We start from the raw sequence: 21,317 nt of genomic DNA, 5'->3' as shown, positions 1-21,317 counted from the left end.
CTGAGACTTCTTTTATTTTTTAGCAATATTAATTTCAACTATACTACTCATGTCAAGGGAAAAATCTATTTCAACAAGTTTGAAATTTTCATGCGACCATAGAAGTTTAAAAGTTTGACAAATCACTTAATCAGAATATTTTTTCAGACCAATCCTTACTGCTCTAGTCTAAGAAGAGTTCATCCTTAAACAAGATATAGATGAAAACCTGTTAAAACATTTGAGAATTTCATCTAAAGATCGTTCACTACCATCCGATGTAAACAAAAATATCATCAGCATACTGACTTAAAAGCATTTCTTTATTATCTATAGAGATTCCATGGATAATGTAATTAGATTTTAGTTTTAATGATAAAAATTCAACACCTATTGTAAATAGGTAAGGAGACAGTGGATCTCATTGTCTACAACCCCTTTCAAAATTGAAGAAATTGGATAAGTGTCCATTGTTGATAACACAGCTCTTAGCCTCGAGTCTCGAACTATCTACAGATCGAAGGCCCAAAATTAAAATTTTAAGAGATTTCTTTAAAAAGTTCCAGTTCATGGAATCAAAAGCTTTTTCAATATCTACTATAAGAAGCAATCCTGACTTATCAATATTTTCAAGGAAGTGCATCAAGTCATATAACATCCTGGTATTCTCTCCTATAAATCGACCCTTCATAAACCTTTTTTGTGTCACTGATTATTAGCTGCAACACAGTTTTCAGTCTATTTGCAATAGCAGCTGATGCTATTTCAATATCAATATTTAATAGGCTACTTGGTCTCAAATTACCAATATACCTTCTATCTTTACCCTCTTTTGGTATATTTGTAATGACACTTTGATACTGAAAATTTGAGAACTTCCCACTTTCATATCAAAAGGATAAAGAACGATAAACAAATGGTCCAAGATCTCTCCAGAAATGTTTGCAAAAATCAACAGTAAATCTATCTGATTCAGGACTCTTACCATTTTCCATACCTTTCAGTGACATATAAAATTCCTCATATTCAGATTAACTTCGCACAGGTCCTGTTGTTCCTGTGTGAGTTTTTTGTATAAAAATGATTTATCTGAATTATCTACTTCCCTACATGAATAGGGGTTAAAAAAATTATAAAAATTATGTTCTTCCTGTAATATTTCAGATGGATCAGATATATGCATACATCGGTCACTGATCACTACACCCATTGTCTTCTTTACAAAATTTCTTTTTTCTAGCTTACAAAGATATTGGGTACACTTTTCCCCATTTTCATGCCGGTTTACATGGGATCTAAGAAGTAAACCTTCAACCTTTTGTTCCTTTTTAGATTCTAATTCTGTTTTTTTTCCAGTTCAAGGATATTTGTACTACCTCATTAGGAGAAGTATTTATAATATTTTCTAAATTTTGTATATCAGTCTCAAGGTCAGAAACAATTGCCTTTTCTTCTCTAGATTTTGCTATACAATGTGTAATTGACATTGATCTGATTTTCATCTTCAGGAGTTCAAGAAAAATTTGATCGTCACAAGTAAATTTTACATGAAAAAGGTTTTCTATATCACATGAACGATAAATTCAGGTATAGTGTCTTTAATACAGGTCTTCACTTTATGTGTATATTCAACATCTCTCAACAGCTTGGAATTACCCTTCCCCTCTTTCCAAGACTAGCTGCAGATGTGAAAATAATCGCTGAATGATCAATATTGAAGCGAGGTAGTATTTTTGCGTTTTTCATCAGTGAATATAAGTCTTCACTTACTAAAAAATAGTCAAGTCTGTTTGATAGGAGTATAATGACGCCAAGTAAACTTTTTATCGTTAGGTTGACAAGTTTGCCATGGATCAAGGAGTTCAAATGTTTCAACAACTTCTTCAATCTTTTTATTCAAAATATTATATGTGAAAATCTTCAACTACGTTCCAGTCACTACATAATAAAATACTGGCATTAGTAAAACTAGAATTTTTTGTAATAAATCATCAAACAACCATGATTCATCTGTATTATATCCATATACAAAAACAAAAGTTAACCTTTGCTCACATAAAGATAAATCCAGTACTATGTACTGCCAATTAGGGTTAGTTTTTGAATCATTAATATTCAAATCTAAACCTTGTTTGAACATAACACGAACTCCAGCGACATCTACTATTACAGTGACTAAAAAGGCATTTGCTACCCCACTCATCTTCCCATTTTTTTTTAACATCTTCACTACTGTGTATTTCTTGAAAACAGACTATAGATGCTCCATTTTCTTTAACCCAATTAAAACATCTAATCTCTTTTTCCTATTTCTAGAAAGAACACGAACATTCATAGACAGAACTGTTAAATTATTTTCAATACTCATTATGTAATAACATCTTCTAATGAATAAAAAAAGTACACTAGTCAAACAAAAATAATTTAACACAGTATAAGGCCTAACACACACGCAGATCTAGACATACATATCACATATACAAAGATGATGCTTGATACAATGCATAATACGCATCAGATTTAAGTCACAGTTTAATTGGCAATAAATTCACGAAGTTCTCAAAAATACTTCAAAGTTCTGAGAAATGATAAAAGAATAAAGTCAATGCTACTTACTCCCGCTTTATATTTTCAGCAAGGAAAAACAAAGTAGTACGGAGCAGTCCGGTATGTCTGCGCACCTAAGTCTTTTATAAACATAAGCTCATGGTTAACTGTCCTTTAAAATTTCGAATACTAAATCTACATACAATGTTTTTCAGCAAATCATTCTTTATTACCAGTGGCATTAGCAAATTTGATTTATTTGTTTTCTATATGACAAACATGCTGTTTTCTTGTAAACAATGAAAGTCCGGTCATTCTGCGCATGCATAGAATGAACACCTGGGTATGGATAAAGGAATGATTATGAAATTTCAAATTAAGTTTTACAAATTGTTCAGAACATTCATTGAACAAAGCAAACTGTTTTAGTTGATTTTAACCAATAAAAGTTGCAAAACAATGGGTTCGAATTGTAGTTGTTGTGATACGTTAGTGATAATGTGATTTTTAAGTGGAGCTAAATTTACAAGTTTCTTTTATTAAATGAACTGATTAGGCAGTTATAAGGTTTAGTAACCAATTAATATATATCTATTGTAAATATCTATGGTACAGTCACAAAATCAAGCTATTTTTAAGATGCTCTGTGAGGTAACACAAGGGACAGTAGAAGTTATCAGTTTTAGATATGTGTTCCTCCTCGGTACAATACTTCAAATGGACCCACTTGAGACAGCAATCACACTGTGCCCAGTTAACAATTTTAAGGCTTATATCCAGTCTCAGTTCATCTGGCTGACATTTGCCACACACAATGCAAGTTTCTGTATCCTCAACTTCAAGTTCATCACCATCCTCTAAAACATTTGAGTTCTTTTCAGAAGTTTTTGTTTTTGTTGACTTTGCAAGCCCTTTTCCTTCAGATTTGTTTTCTTTTGAAGACCCCTTCCTAAATCTTTATTTTGAACTGATTTGTTTGCCTTTGAGACTGCATTTGATGTTGATGGAATTTCTTTCTCAATGCTAGCATATGGTGTTTCAAATGGTTTTCTTTTCTTGTGAGCTGGTTCTTCTATCTCAGTTTGAATAAACTCATCATTTTTCTTTTCCCTCTTCTGTGTTTTATTTGATTTAGTATTGTCCTTTTTTGTCTTCTTCTGGATCAGTAAGTCCCCGAATGTTTCTTCAGTAATTGCTGCGCCATAGGGATGTACAAAAGTTGTTCTTTTCTTCTTGGGTTTCTCAGTTTGATTTGACTTTTCAACAGTACGTTGATGGACCTCACATTTGTACGTTCATTCCTGCTAGGCTTATTTGTTGATGACACTGGATTAATTTGTGCACTGACCTTTTTGGCTGAACAGCCTCTGGGTTCAGTGGGAAAATCCTTGTCTTACGGAAACCTGACATGATGTTTGCAACGGTCATAGAACTGTTGTATGCAGTGTTAATGAATGAAGGTAGCTGATCACGTGTAATTACTGAATTAGGTTTCTCATGCATACGTTTGTGTAATTCAGTATTCAAACTTTTTTTGAATGGACTAAAGACAGACACGTCCAGGGGTTGCAACATGTGAGAACTATGTGGAGGGAGAACAAATAGATGAACTTTTCCTGGCAGATTCAATTATATCAATGGTGATGTGGGTAGAGTGCCCATCATACAATAGAATTAAAGGCCGTTGAGTGACATGGACAAGAAAATGGTTATTGAAAAATCCAAGAAAATCTCAGTGTTAACACATCCATTAGGAGATGTATTGTATTTGGTACCAGCCATTCCTTTGCTTACCAACTCATGTGTCAGACGCTGACCTTTATATATAATGTAAGGAGGTATGGTCTCACCAAGTGCGCTTACTGCAGCCACTAATGTTGTTGTTGATGACCTTCCTGAAGTAACAGAAAATGCATCACGGCCACGACGAGAAAGTACTTTGGGCGGGGAATGGTCAAGAAAGATTCCAGTCTCATCAACATTTCAGATTTGTGAGGGTTGGTTTGTAAGACTGTATTCATCTAGAATACATTTCAACTCCTCAAAATACTTTGTAATATACTCAGCCTTGACATCATTTCTGACCTTTTTCTCTTTTTTTTAGGCTGGACCATTTTGACATTAGAATTTCGGGACAAAAAACCATAAAACCAGTGTTTAGTCGGAGCTTTGTTTCTTCCTTTTAAAGTGCACATATTAGCTGTCATTTCCATTCTTTGCCATCGTGCATACCCGTAACCTTTTTCTGCCATTGACACACAATGCCTTGCTATCTTAATCTCCTCTGCAGTTGTAAAAATGGTCGGACTACCCATTCTTATGTTATCAACCCCTGTAATATTGTTTAATCGTAATCTGAGTGTGCTCTCTGGGACACCATGTCTTCTAGCTGCACCTCTTATACTTTCTCCCCTAATTCTGACATCATCAAAAGCCTCTTTTAACACTTCTAAAATTATTATTTGCTCTTTTTTTCTTTTGCATTGTCTAAAATTAAAAGAAATTAAAGGAAATATTTTTTTTCTAGAAGTCTTTTTTTTTCATCAACATCAGTATTACTAACACATTGAAATTTTTTTACTACTTTAGAATGATGTTCTAACCAATCAGAATATAGCACTATCTAAGGTCAATGTCAAAGTAAAGCAGACGCTCTTGTTTGATGATGGCAGATAAAACTTTCGTTTATCTTTATATATGTTTAAATTTGCATATGGCAAATCATATTGTTCGGAGATTATTAAGAAAGGAACATGGTTTTGAGCTAATATATGAAAATGTATAACAGGTAAGCAATTCTAAATCACATGTAGTGCATTGTTAACTAGGTCATCATTTCATGGGTCATTACACATTAGGGAATCCCTTCTAATCCAGTCAATTTATCGACTTCTACATAATTTTACAGATTTTTTTATAATAATTTTACTTACAAGTGGTATTGAAAGAACGAAACTTACCAAATATGTCTTCTATTCTTGATTGATATTTTGTTTTACGGATGAAAACAGGTGATTATCAATTTTCTATTTACGGATATGACGTCAGCGCAGACATACCGGATGCGCAGAGTTCGGGGAAAACACTGTAATGAATTAAAGATCCTTCCTTGATACAAGCAACATTACTGTAGTGTATAAAGGAAGAAAAAGAGACCCCCCCCCCTACTTTCTTTTCATTCACCACACCAAAATTACCGTTTATATATATGAACTGATATCTCCATTTCACACTGAACTGATAGGAAAGAGATGCCACAGCAACGAAGGTCTCGGACATGCACTGGCACCCCAATCCTAGCAGCAATCCAGTATGAAAAAAACATACATAAATTATATAAGAGATGATCAGGTATGGTTTTTAATCACATAATGTAATATAAATCGGAAACTGAAGGGATAAAAAAAAAACAAACAAACAAAAAGAAAAAAAAAACATAAACAATATAACAAATAACAATAAATAAATGGTTAATAAACATTTTAATCAAAATAAAAAAAAATAAAATAAATAGATAAATAAAAAATAATAAATAATTACTCAGTAAATTTTAATGTTAATATAATTGACCAAGAATAAAACTTAAAAAAAAATATTCCCCTTTTAACTTTAAATTAGTCAAAACAAGTCTTTGAATAAAACATGGATCATAAGTTCCTTTACTTCTAAATAATGCTCATAGTTACAGTGAAACCAAAATATGATTTTGACAATTTAAAAAAAAAATTCTTATCTATATTATCAGATCGATCAAATTTTATCCTCTGTTTACTGTCCTTCAATTTTCCATAAACATTACAGTTATAAAACCATGCATTTTCTAAAGCTTCTTTTTGTCCTAATCTTGTAAGCAGCCCAATATTTCTTTGTGTGATGTCATCATGAATTTTATGTTGTTCCTAAGCCCTTTCTTATTTCTCATTATGTCAATTTTCACTTCTGTATTTCTGACTTTTACAATTACTGGTCTTATCTCACCCTCTTTTCCGGGAATACGATGAATTGCAATCACATCAGATGGTTCTATATTCACCTTTAGATCTTCTTTCACAGTTTCAACAAACTTTTCACGAAGATTTTCATATCTTTTTTCAAGGTAATTAACCTTCCTACTATTGTGCTTTCTAGAATATTGTTCATTGTAATTCCCTAGCTTTAATGCATCTATTGACCTGTTGTTACAGTTCTTTACTATATCTTTCAGCTCATCTATTTGTTTGTCTTTTTCCCTCTTTCCTTCTGTGAATCATTTTATAAATTTAAAGAAATGACTTTATCTTGAAGTCTTTCTGTTCTTTCACTCAATTTAACATTAAATTCTTCTGTCATTGATTGCTTGAGGGTATTTAATAAATTTCCAACAATGTTTGTGACCAGGTCTTTCAGATACCTTTGATTTACCAATTGATCCAGGTGTAACTGTGTCCTGCTTGGAGGGATCTTTTTATGTCCTTTAAATCTGAATGAATACTCATCATGTCAACATTTTCAATGCTGTCCTCTGCTATATCTGAATGTGTTCGTTTGTCACACTTGGCTGGTGGATTTCCTTGAGGATTTCCTTGATTTGGTTTCTTAGGAACTAACATTGTTTGAGCAGTCTTATTACTATCCTTGTCTCTATTTCTATTGTCTCCAGGCATGTTTGTATCACTTATATGACTACAGGCTGAATACTGATTATATGACTACAGGCTGAATACTGATATGTCCAAAATCTGCACAAAATTATTAGTTAATGTACAGTATCTTTCAAAAGCTATAAAAATCCTTACAACAATCACAAATTCAGAAAGTACATCAGAAAAAAAAACATCATCCACATATAACTTTTAACAAAATAATCCATCAGAAAAATCATCAAATGCCAAAAAACTGAAGAGCTATCTTAGCTCACTACCAATACAGCAGCTATCTTAAGGTAGTAGACCTGGGGTACCCCCAAACCTTTCCCATTCAATTTCCTTCAAATTTGTACATGATAATACACTGATTATGCCGCATTATTTGTCATTTTATAAGAAAATTCACCGTGCAGAATTTGAACAATAAAGACTAAAATATTGGTATTTTTTAAAATCTGAATCATTGGCCAAACTGAACCATATCTGGTTTTTTAGGATCATTTGATAATATGTTTAAATAAATAACTGAATATTAAGTCAAATTCACTTTAAAAGGATTAATACCAGATTTAATATCAAATTTTATTCTTTCCATTTTGTACAAGATATACTAGGTTTCTAATTTAACAAAATAACAAAAAAGGGGGTCATTTTCAGGTATTGACTATACAACAACCTCTATTTTGTAATACATTAAAAATTTTCGTACAAAACTGATATTATATGGACTATTCTTATGCGAATCAATAAACAAATTTTCAGAAAAGTTCACCGTGTAGTTTTTTCTTATGTTTTAATGATAGTAGGATAAGGCATTTAACTATAATTTTTTTTATTTTGATAATTAATCATAATGGCTAAAATCATGTTAATATTCAATAAGGTTACCAAGTATCAAATTATGATAATGAAATTATTGATGAAAAGGCATTGCCAGGCACAGCTTGAGTCAACTACAGTTGCAAATTAATGTCACACAAATATTTATAATCCTGCACGAAGGGATAAACTTATATGCTAAACGTAGTTCAATGCTGGATAGAGTCATATGCTGAACAAAGCAACAAATGAAAACAGAAAGCTTAAAGTCTTATAAAGAATTAAACAAAATGTATATTTTTTAAACTCTAAAAGGTTAAGGAGTTATAAAACTGGCAATGTTATTGGTTAGCAGTACTGTCTCATGACAGAGACAACTTTATATTTCAATTGTAATATTATATCTAAAGGAATCTTGGTTTGTCGTTAAAGGTATCATTTCAAATGTTTTCCCACCTTATAAAATATATTCCTCAATGTATCCATTTGAAATATTTAATCAATACTTCAAAAAGGCAGAGTTACTGGGGCTGGCATTTTTGTTCTAGAAACTTGCATATTAGGAGTTATTTAAACGCTCTAGTTACTAAAATCCTTTCAATTTGGATTACCTCCCTTACCTCAGGTCTACTACCTTAATCCCCTGATTGAATTTTATTGAAAAGTTGGGTATCATATAAAAATATGCATGAAGGAATGTATTTACTATTGGAGAAAATCCAACAAGGGTTTTTATTTTTATTTTAGTCCATTTAAAGCAAGGGTATTTCCTTTGTGAGCTTGCCCACAGTATTCCTAGTTTCTCTTCGATTTCTACTTATAAGGGGTCAAAGGGGGCCACGTAGAGAAAATGTAATATTTTATTCGACCAAATGCATATTATGATGGGGTGCTGTTGGTGTATGTGTCATCGTCATTGTCTTGGTTTGTGTGTGATTAATTGTATATTAGTCAGTTGATCTTGATAAAACTTTATTACGAGGTTCCAAACAATAAATAGAAGATTGTTATTGATTTTGGGGTTTGTTCAAGAATTTAGCAAATTACCTCCAGTAATAGCATATAGATGTCCACAATATTGTTCTATCATATTCAATACCACTATAGCCGTGCGGAGATATTATTTATAGTTACATGTAATGTTTGAACCGTTGAGGAATGTTGTTCTTAAATGGAACCAGAAACAAGAGTTTTCATTATGTTTGGACAATAACTTGACTGTTTGTTATTATATCTGTTTAAGATTTTAATATGTGGTGTTATACCTCAAAAAGGTAGACTAGCTTGACTTTTTGGTTGCGATTTGAGTTGATTAATTATAAGGGACCATGAAGGGGTTTTTTACCGATCTCTTATGATAATTTGATTAACAATGAATAGATTTCATTGAAATTGTACCACAAAATATCATTCTGAAAAAGGAAGGTTGGGATTGATTTCGGAAGTTGTGCTCTGGTCAAATTGTATAATTGCAATCAAATTTCAAGGCTGTATAAATGTTGTACTTGTCCATACGTATGTCCTTTCTTTTTCAAACTGTCTAGGGTTTGACTGCCTTGGTCGTAATTATTTAACTGATTAACATCTCTTCATTCAGTAAAGGTTTTTTTAGATTTTGAAATTCGTTTTGTTGGGTTTCTTATGTGAATCTTACAGGGGTACCAAAGGGGGCCATACCCAATCAACACTTAAAATTTTGGTTTGATTCTGAAGTTTGTTTTTAAATTAAAAGCCCCATGAAAATCCCTTTCTGCATTTTTCGATTTAAGATATTGGATATCTCTTACGGTTTATAGCTCATCTGGCTAAAAATGCCAATTGGGCTTTTGCCGTCATTTGGCGACCGTCAATGTCAAAAACTTTTTTCTAGCATCTCTAGAACATTGTGATAGATTTTTATGGAAGTTTGCGTGAATGTTCCTTAAAAAATTTCGTTTGGATTTTTTTGTTCCTTGAAAACATGACCGCATTGTCGTTTTATAGGTATAGAGGTATATGTTAACATATACAGGGTAGAGGAAAATGAAGATGACATTTTTTGGAAACTGGAAGCATTGAACAGATGTACCGGTATGTTAAGGTCCTCTTCTAGAAACATCCACTGAGTTTTTCATTAAATGTCACGTCCATTTAAGAGGAAAGAAAAAAAACTATGACAAATTGAATAGAGGGGTTCTCTGGTGCAGATGAATACCTCTTAACGGCCTTTGATTTCATAATAACGACAGTAAAACCTTTGTAGTGATGACTTTTATCTTGTTGCAATATAACATGTCCTAGAAGCCCAATTGTAAGAAGTCTAGCATGTTATAAAAAGTCTGCATAGTTTAGGTATATGGAGGTATGATTTATGATTTTTGAAAATAAAAAATATATCCGCAGATGCTGAAGGAATATTTCCACTGATGAAGGGAAAGTTAACATGAAATGAATTGTCATGTGGCGACTGTCGTATAGTTAGAAGTAGGTCATGCGTTTTTCTTTTCCATCACTCTATACTAGTAGATCAAGATATGAGGCTGACTTCATATATCTGTAGCGTCTTTAAATGCAAGTTGTTTCGGGTAGATGAAATGTATGAAATCCTTGTAACTAGAATTCATCATCTATATAGTGGTAGCTGAGATCAAATGATGTGGCTTAACGATATTTTTTTCTAATTATTAGATCAACTTTTAAGTCAGCCTCATTAGAGTGAAAGAATAGGTGGGCAAAAAGTGGGGCAACAATTTGTTCCAGTTGAAATGCCGACCATCTGTTTGAAAACACGTCCAAAACTACTCCAGCATTTAGACAACATTTTTGGGGGGCGTATTTATAATATTATTTGGAATTGTTATTTACGCAGACATGTTGTATCGTGCTAGAATTCTAACAAATAGGCTTCTGGAACAGGGTTATGTTGCTACAAGATTGAAGTCATCATTACAGAAGTTTTATGGTCGTCATCATGAACTCAATGGATCGTTACGGAGTGTCCATCTGCGCCATGAAAACTTATTTGCTCAACGTGTCATAGTTTTCCTTTCCTCTTTCGTCTGTTCCGGGTATTTTTAGAAAAGCAGAGGACGCTTACCCTATCGTTGCACTTGGTCCATGCTCCTACTTTTTAGTGGAGTCTGAGTTGTTCATTTGCTATTGTTACTTTGTATGTATGATTTTAATTACTTTATATTCTTTGTTGTGTATGTCTGTTTTCCATAACTGGTCTTCGTCCCTAGAATACATTATTTTGATTACTGCTATAACCTTGGTTCCCTCGATTCCTCTTAAAAGTATGAAGAAACTCTACTAAGTACTGCGTTTTTGTACTAGGTGTTTAATTTTTGTTTAGATTAACAATGATATTTTCTTCTTTTGAGTCGGAATTTTAACTGAATATGGGGAATAGTTGTATAAATATAATAGGCTTTGATGATTTTTTATTCCGATAATAGTCTAATATTGAGGGTTCCCAGGAGATCTTTTTAATATTTCAAGCATCTATGTTTAATTAATACCACTATAGGAGTAACAAATTCCGTGGTAAAACTGAACACCTTCTTCGATATATGTAATTAGTGTTGAGGGATTCTAACTTGTTATATTTAAGTTGATCAGTAAATTGTTGTTATTTTCTACCAGTGTGTATTACATGTGCTAAATGAAATGTGTCTATTTTAGAAAAATGCTGATGGATTACAGTACGCTGACCTAACATTTAGCAACCTACCCAAGACCAAAACTGGGAAATCTGCCATCCATGGTCTAGATGACCGTACTATCTACTGTGATGTGGACCATACAAAGAAAGCACCCCTTCCACCTCAAGAAGGAGCATGTGAACTCACTGTGATCAGTCGAGGGAAAAAGTGATGATGAAGTGATAAATTACTTAACAAGATAACATTGAATGTAATGAAACAAATTGCAAGTTATTTTGTTTTGTTTTTTTTTAAATTGCAGATTATATTAGCCACGCACTATGGATTATTTTAAATAAGTTAATTTCTCAATATTTTTCTGTAACTGCTTTTAGCCTTAATCCTATTACTTCATGTATACTTCATTCGATACTATAAGTAAATGAATGAAACAATACAACTTTCAATTCCATCAAACAAATTTTCCATATAATTTTTTGTTCAAGAAATCGGACAAGTATAGAACAATTAATATCATTTCTTGGTTATTAACTAATTATCTGCTTTATTGAAGAAATTGTTTAAAAAATATCAAACCTATCCAATGGTAACATATGAATGAACTAGTTACTCTACTCATACCTGTAGTTATTTTCTAAATCATGTTCGACTCAAGCAATTGTCAGAAGCTCTCTCCCACAAATGTACATACACAATGTTGCTATCAAAATCCTGTTAGCTGCCAACCTCTATTACATTTGATTTATTTTTACTTGTCCTTTATTGTAAACAGTTCACGAATACTTGTATTACATGAAAAGTGTTTCTTTATATGTGAATATTTCAGTTTGAATTTGAAAGATTGTATATATTTAGGTGCGGTAAATTTGAGTAGGGAGAGAAATATACAACAGTTAGCATTTATCTAAGTATTTCTCCTTTTTTGCCTAAAATTATATGTTTATAGATTATCATACTTGTTTTCATTTCGTCAATCTATATGGTAAAATTTAGCTTGATGGTTTGAAAACGTTTTTTTTAAGTAAGAAAAGTATAACTACATCTCTATTTAATGCATCTCAGGATTAAATAGCATTCAAATAATTTTAGTAAGAAGTATGGTATTTAATGTATAAACCAAATATTTTTTACTACAACATATGTTTACATGTACCATAAAGTACATATGTGTCATTGACAGATGATTATATATTGTCTTATTTCTTTTTTTTAAATTTTGTATCTATTTACTGTTAATGTATATATTCAATTTCGTTATCTGATATTCTTATGTATATTTCTATGTTTACAGGGAAGAAGACACAGTGTCAATTGATTCCGTCTCCCGGTCTGATGCCTTGTCATCAGCTTTCCGTTTCTGCGTTTTTTTAACCGTAAAATTGTAACTGAGCAACGAGTTTTTCCTCGAAAGTTTATCTAACTCGAATTATTCAAGCCCTCACCGTCATCGATTCTCTCCGACTCACGAGGTTAATGTAGTGATTGATAGTGAGTGAAATATAACGACTGAATTATTCGGGTTAAACTTATCAACGAAATTTGATCTTTACCATTTCAGCGCTATATCAATAAAATTTTGTAGTATGTCATATAATGCATCTGAACAAGCGCAGGTGTGATTCAGACTTGAGAATGACTAATCAATAGATCGATCCTGTGAATATCCATTCTAAAAATAAAGTTATAACTATAGGTCAGGAAATAGATCGAGAAACAAAGTCTAAATAATGACAACAAAATGTTTCAAAAAAGAGTTATTATTATTTTATAGATTTGCCATGCCCGACGAACTTATTTCAATAAAAAACGGCAAGTCCGAGGTTCAATATTTTTTTTTAGTTCCGGGCGTCGGGCTTTAGGAATTTTCAACCTCTGCTAGCCCATAGAACCTTGTGAGCTATTGTCATCACGTGGCTTCAGTCATTGTCAGTCGTCGTTAATAATTTTTCGTAACTCTTCGTCCTCTTACACGCTGTTGAATTACATGGAAGCCAATACTAAAATCGAACAGAGGTCAGAAAGAAGTTTCACTAGTATCTTCAAAATCGATACGGATAACCAAATTTTGATGTAGGTTAAAATATTCAGCATGATGAGATCTATTGGTGGCCATATTTTCGTGTAAATCTGTTAAGTCATGTTGGAGTTATTGCCCTTTTCCAATGTTTTTTTTTTCTCTCGCTGTTTTAAATGTTATTTCTTTCAAAAATCCTTTCTCTGACACTGCCAGACAAATAAGAACCATACTTGGTATGTAGCTTTCATATGGTGTTTTGTATAAGACTGGTGTGATGATTTTTTAACTGTTAGAAAACATAGCATCGGTAATTAAGTGTAGAACATAGGGGTCAGACTTGTTTTTCGCATGTACTTCAAAACTGTCAGGTATAGCCAAACTTGGGCATTGGCTAGAGTGTTCAGCATAAAAAGATCTATCTGTTGTGAAATTTGAATGTAAAATATGTTTTGCAATGACTGCATCATTTTTTTATTAAACGTTTTTGAAAATAAGTTATTACTTTTGATTTTTCTCCCTTTTCAATTGTTTTATTTTCTTTTTTTATACAGAATGTTTTTTTAAAAATTTGTTCATGGGACTTCCCATAATTATAGAAAACTAAAGAAACATGTTTTCGTTCAAATCTATTATATAATACTTTCGTTGTAATAAATTCATTGTACAATTAATTGTTTTGTTTAACTTAATATCTGCTTTTTATATGCTTTTACTTTTTGTCATAAATAAATTGTATAATTAGTCTTAAAATATATTTTGTATGCCTTTCTTTTGACTGACATAAAATAAAATACTGGTCAACGTTTGTTGTTTGATACTTAAGTTGTACAATAACTCAACATATCGAAGATGTGCCAAAAATATATTCATATTTGACATGAACTTTTACTTGTTTAACTTTTCAGCAATGCATGTATATGTTCACAAATATATTACAGTAACATAGGTCAAAATATTTTATTTATTTGTCTAGTTTTGTGGTATTTTTGTTTAAGAGTTATAGTACTTTTGATACTGAGAAAAAATGAAATCCTTCAAATTTAACTATTAATGTTGCATATATATTAATACGATCAATGCAATGCGAAGGCATTTATTTTTCTTTTATTTGTCTACTGTTGGTGCTGTAAGGTTTTCATGAAGTAGCAAATAAATCTATTGATAGTTATCATGATTCGTACGCACACAGGTTTCACATATATGCATTTTTTATGCGCCTGGTTTTTTCCCTCGTATAATGGTATTACATTGTTGTTGTCGTTTTTGATTTTTTTACGATAACACTTATTTTATGTTTTTGAAATATTAACAATTTGTTCCTAGGCATATTAGGCACAAAGCAGAGGGCCCTGTAGTTTTTGGAGGTCTTTGCCCAACACTTAAAATAGGGGTTGAAAAGGGAAAATATCTGTTATCAGAATTTATAGATAAAAAGGTTCATGTTTAACTGAATTTTATTATTCGAGTGATAATATGTTCCTTTTGAAATTAAGTTTAAATGTTTTTACAGGGTAGACCTATCATTAACCGTTTTTTTTTATTTTAGTTAAAGTGGAATAAAGTTAGGCCTCGCTCAAAAACATAAAAAATAAAATGGTCCAATTTTAATTTTGATAATAAGATTCCTATGAAAATTCATTCCAGTATTTACAATCGGATTTCAGATATACAAATCGAGTTATAAAAATATTACTTTTTTATCCTTGACTGATCTGATTTTTTAATTTGATTTCTTACTGAATTCCGTACCCACGTTTTACTATCAGATTGATATATCTGATGCTGTTTATACAACCACAAAAAATGTGGTTGTATAATGCTATGGTGCTGTCGTCGCCCGTGTCGTCGTCGTCGTCGTCAAAATGAAGGTTGGGATTGAGTTTGGAGGTTTCGACTAGAACCAATTAGGAATAAGGGGCCAAAAACCAATCTCCAAAACCGATAGCTTTAGCCAAATTCTGAAATGGGATAAACGTTTTCAGCTCAATGAGATCTATATGTGGTTAAATTTTCATTTTAATCTGTCATGCCATGTTGGAGTTAATGCTCATTTTCAATGTTTTTGCTATTTTAAATATAATTTTTTCAAAAGTCTTCTCTGACACAACTTGGCCATTGGAATCAAACTTATTATGAATGTTCGTTGGGGTTTCTTACATAGAACTGACGTGAGGATTTTTGATCCGTTGAAGAACATGGCCATCATTACTAAACATATGACATAGATGTCACACTGTGTTTTTCGAAAATATCTCCAAAACCGTTAGGTTTAGCATAACTATTTCAATTGCTGAAATGACCCTTATTACAAGGCTTTCCAAAGTCTTCAGGGATCAAGGTTGTCAGGCGACTCCTTGTGAGAGTTATTGCCCATGAAAAATGACGTTTTCACAGTTTTCTTCAAATATACTGAAAATTATAATAAATAGAAAACAACTTTCAATCGATGAAATGATCCTTGAGGAAATCCAAATAAAGTCTTGTTGAGTCAAAATTGTTGGATTACTCCTTGTTAAATTTTATGCTCTTGAAAGACAAACTTTAACCAGGTGAGCCATTCAGGCTCCTCGGAGCCTCTTGTTTTAATTGTTCAAATTTTGTGCTTTATTGCCCAAAAAAAGTTGTGTCCATAATGAACTGCAAGTTCCTATGAGTAGTCAATGACGTCACTCTTGACCACTTTAATGACCTTTTTCTATTGTAAATGTGCACTCGAGCGGAAGATCTGTGAAGAACAGTTTTCAACATAGTGGATACCTGGTTGGGCAATGTAATGACTAATGGTCTAGTATCGGTCGTCATACATGACCTACTTTGACATTTTGATGACAGCTTGTCGAAGAATACTTGACCGGGAGATGGTAGGGAACCAAAATTGACCGGGGAATAGAGGGGAACCTGAAGTGAACGGGGGAAGGTTGTTGAAGTAGACCTTGGATGAACCGGAAGTGGATGGAGGACCAATAAAGGGAACATGTAGCCTTTGACCTAGAAAGGGGACCATTAAAGGTTGTGAGGAAAACGACTTCCATTGGTACCCTCATTAAATGTCCTAATTAGTGTCTATAATAATATAGTATGGTGTAAACTGGTAAGTATAAAAAGAGGGAGGGATATTATGACTTGTGATTCTTTGTATATTTGGTTTGTTTTATTGATACACTTTTATTAACGTTAATAGTTTTTTTTTAATTTTTTTTTTGTAAATTATTTATAATTTCATTGGGGGCATTGTGTAATAATGTCAAATGGATTGGACACTTACCCTACCGGTGCACCTGGTCCATGCTCCCAGTATTAGTGGAGTCCGAGTTACTCATTTACTTTTGTTACTTTGTATGTATGATTTTAGTTACTTTATGTTTGTTGTGAATGTCTGTTTTCCATGTCTTGTCTTTGTCCCTCGATTACATTCTTTTGATTACCCCTATAACCTTGGTTCCCTTGATTACTCTTTAAATAGATTTTAAATTTGATTTGATTTTCATTGTGTTCAATGGGTTGTGTAATTTGAATAGATGTCTCACGGATTAGACAGATGTTTAAAACTTCCCATTTTGCAGGAGATTTCAGTAGCCCGTGTACTGATTTTCAACCTCTTTTTATGGTGCTTTATGAATACATTACAGTATTAAGGACGTGTTGTGCAATGTTGACCACTAAGAAATAAAGTATTTTCATTGTTTCAATTATTTTTTTTGTTAAATTATGTTTAATATGTCCAGTATTCAGTTTGAAATTATGACTAACCACTGATGATTATCCTGACAATTGTAAGGTTTACAAATGATGTTTACAATCGGAACGTTAAGAGCTTTTGAATGGTATTGTTAGATGGACTGTTTCATAGTGGTGTTGGGCTGTAAAGGGATAATCATCGGTCTAAAATTATTTGATTGAGCTTTTCGAATCTATAATAGTAATGGTCTTTTTGAATGGTATAGCTGATATGTGTCAATGTATACTCGATCGACTGATGTTATGTCATGTAGTATTTTCATAGTTAAAATAATTATTTAGTTGACTTGATGAACGACTTTGTAAGGGAACAGGTGTCGTTTGCTCGTGTACTTCTATGTCTTATTGATTTTCACTGTCGTGTGGTTTGATGTATTTGAAAGGTTTAGTTTGTTTTCGTTTGCGGTCATTCACCCGGAATTTTCGAAGTCCAGTTTCCTCCTTTTCAATAACAACGTTTTTTTTTAAATTTTTATATTATTGTATTTCTCCTTCATGAGAACATCATGGGTCGGAGATCCCACAATGTCTTTACAATTCAATACCTATACGGATAGCTTTGGTATGAATCATTCTTTATACAGCGTTTATCGAAGACGATTCGGTGGTCTTTCCGCTCTCGTACTGTCAACAAATGTTTCTTCCTTCTCATGTATTTGTCATCTTCTACCGTGGTGCCTTCAGATTCATTCACTACCATTTCTCTTAATAGCTCATAGTTGATTTGAAGTGCGTTTTTATAATTAAACATAATTTCCCACACTTTACAGCAGGTCGTCATTCCGCCATCTAGTGTTTTGCTTAATTTGAAGGTATAGTTTTTAGGGTCGCCCGTCACAAATTCGTTGATCTTGTTTCCAACTATTTCATTTGTTAAGTCTCCTAAATAATGTCCTAGTCTCGGTTTCCATCTCCTTCTTTACTTTTGAATATTATGGAGTCGGTATCACAGTACAAAGCACGGGGTCCAAGCTGTTCCAAGAACCTGTACAGTTTCAGTCGAGCCTGAGCTGTGGTATATGCGGCAATGACCACATTTGTCCTATTCGATGTTTCAATATACTCTCCTTTAAACTTCCATCGCATTTCCACCATTTCATCAGTCACAAAGTTGATCTGATCGCTAGTTAACATGTCGAAGTACTCAGCCGATTCTGTTACGTATTTTATTTGACACATGTTCGATTGCTGTCCAAATTTTCCCCAGAGGCTGTTCAATATGAGTTTTGCCAAGTTTCTTATACCGGGATTTTTCTTTATATTCTTGTACTTGAGCCAAATTCCCTCTTTTTCGTGGTAATCTTTGACGTATCTTTCATTGTCTTCTTCTGTCTTACACCATACTGGCCAGCCAATCGATTTCTGCTTCATTTTTAGAAACATCATCCGTAATCCGTAAATAGGCCACCGCTTTTGGTTTTTGGTTCGTATCTCTGTTTCTTCAATTTGACATATTTCATCAATCTTATTATTCTTATATCCCATCTCCAGAGCTTTCTTTACTTCGTCTGTTACCCATGTTCCAGTTAATGTTCTTTTGTCGTCGGTATGGTAACACTCATTTTGATGTTTTTCGAGGTGGCAGGCCGAGGCAATAGTGACACATTCTTCAAATGGATCTATAGGTGTGCCGGTAATGGCTTCAGTGGTGTCCATGAATAGCTGACGGAATTTCAAACAAGCCTTTCGCAAGATATCTACATCATTTACAGTACTTCAAAAGCTCGTCTCAAAAGTCGAAGGCATCCTCTCTGTGTTGGTCGTACCAAGTCTTAAAAGGTATCTCTTTCGGCTGGTTTCATGGCATCTGAATTGTTATATCGTATGTCTGGTAAGTGTTGTAGCTTGATATCTTTATGTTCCTTCTTATTGTACAGGTAAGGGAAGTATCCCTCATGAAGTTTTGTGAATCCAAACATCTTAAGAACCTTAGACAGAGCAATTGGTAGAAAGTTCAGTGAATCGATCATCCTTATCTTGCATCTAGGCACTTCTATTGACACGTTCTTTCCACCATTTTGAATAGTCGTCGGTTTGACTCCATTTTTGTACAAGTATTGTAGTATTGGTACGTAATCATAGCCTTTAAAGTTATGAAACGACACGGTAGCTCCTTTGTTGATACCGGAAAAAAAAAACCATGAACAAAATGCTTCTGTTGTATCGTCTCCTTTAAATACGAGTTCGTCACATGAACTCTCTTGATTGATGTCTTTCTCTAAACAGCTAAAACAAACTTTATGAACAACACCAAGATTTGGTCGATGTTCATAAGCTCCACAGGTCGATTTCTTGCAATGCATGCAATAACCATTTGATCCAGGTCGGAATCCGTCTCTGCACTGCACCTGATCGTCTTGTGTACACTCAAAGTCGACAAAATGTAGGTCTGCAATTTGCTAGGTCCAGCGTTATCCACTGGTACCATATAACATTAGTGGCTATCCTCCTCATAGTTTTTACAGGTTACAGCTTTTACAATCTTTTTCTCCACATTGATGGTCATTTTTTGTGCAACAGGGTGTTGATGGTTTGCCTACAGGTTTTACATGTGTAATACCTATTACAAGTAGAATATCCTCTTGCCGTCTGTTTCATGTGAAGATCGTAGCATTCCTTTCCTTTGAAATACTGGTAGCATTAAGTACAGTTGACCCATTTCTCTTTTTTGTCGATTTGGTGCATCTTCTTACAGCAATGACATGCATTATTTAAAGCGTGTGTCTCGAGGTGATCGTATCCCTTGTGGCAAACAGTACAATAGTAACATTTCGTTAAGGGTCCTGTCATGGTCGTGATGACGTCATAGTGGTCGTCATGCTGAGAAAGGTACAACTTCTTTCCCGTTCCAGTCAGGCATAAACGATCCCGTAAAAGTGTTGTTTCGGACTTACGCTGATCTGGTACCCATTCAAGTATTTCTGGAATTGTTTGAGTTCTTCGATTCCACACTTCTGTAGAGGAACCATAGCACGGGCATGTAGTTCCAAGGCCAGCTCTTTCTGTATCCGTCTTCCTTGTCGAATTGAATTCCACTGGGGATGATTGTCTAGTTAGGCTATGGCGGTCACGATCGTCTTTGTTTCGACTCTGTAGAATGGACTGCTTATCTTTCAAAAATTTCTCGGTGTCGATGAAATCAACCCTTTTTCTTTCTTTTCCGGTTGGCATAGCTACGTGTATTATCTCAAGCGTCAACGTCTCATCCAGTATAAATTCTTCATAGGATTGAAGGACACGTTCAATCTCGCGCACTAGGAGTTCTCCGGTAAGTTGGTCTACTTGAACAAACGGCAGAGTTATTGGAAAATCCAATAATGGATTATTCATAGTCAACTGAATCAGGTATGGTTTACAAAACATGTAATGGTTCGTAAAATCGAGTCGAACAGCTTTCCTACAAGTGCTAGTATTGATTCTATATTCCCTTCTACTTCTTTAATTTGTACTTTGTAATTCATAGCCTTTCGTGTTGAATTTGGCAATGAATCTTAGTCCTTTCACGTTGATTTCATACATGTTGTCGATTTTGTCTGGTCGTTTTGACTTCAGTACTGCTAATTCACCGATATGATGATGATTATACTCATGACGTCTTAGGTTATCTATCCTATTGATGACAATACGACAAATAGTACAATGAAATTCAGCTTCAGTTTCTTTGTATGTGTGAGTGTGTTTGTACGTGTTTTCCTGCTGCTTCTATCTGCTGCTCGAATCCATCGATCAACACTCAGCGTTCAAGCAAAAGATAGAAGGAGAGGAAAACGCGTACACACACACACACACACACACACACACACACACACACACACACACACACACACACACACAAACACACGTACAACAACACCCACACATGTACATACAAACCACACACACCTTGTTCTTCGAACTAAATGAACAATAGGAAGATAATATTGTAGATGGATAATGCAAGTTCAGACT

The 21,317-nt window shown here is 33.4% G+C and overlaps 1 protein-coding gene and 1 pseudogene across 1 annotated transcript in view; one reads left to right on the top strand and one right to left on the bottom strand.

Moving 5' to 3' along the window:
• Positions 1-14,430, top strand: part of LOC148616443 (cell adhesion molecule Dscam1-like) — an 82,588-nt gene extending 68,158 nt beyond the window's left edge. The window contains exons 13-14 of the mRNA XM_088583461.1: positions 11,634-11,864; positions 12,906-14,430. Of these exons, the coding sequence (XP_088439587.1) occupies positions 11,634-11,825 (192 nt within the window). The 3' untranslated portion in view covers positions 11,826-11,864; positions 12,906-14,430. The remainder of the gene's footprint in view (positions 1-11,633; positions 11,865-12,905) is intronic.
• Positions 6,192-7,169, bottom strand: LOC148616444 (uncharacterized; annotated as a pseudogene).
• Positions 14,431-21,317: the final 6,887 nt, after the last annotated feature.

Source organism: Perna viridis, chromosome 5 (assembly GCF_037379345.1).
Source record: "Perna viridis isolate PV_CMFRI_1.1 ecotype Kerala chromosome 5, ASM3737934v1, whole genome shotgun sequence".
Classification (NCBI taxonomy): domain Eukaryota; kingdom Metazoa; phylum Mollusca; class Bivalvia; order Mytilida; family Mytilidae; genus Perna; species Perna viridis.
Note: the sequence above shows the minus strand (reverse complement) of the source record. Positions and strands in the feature narration are given on the sequence as shown.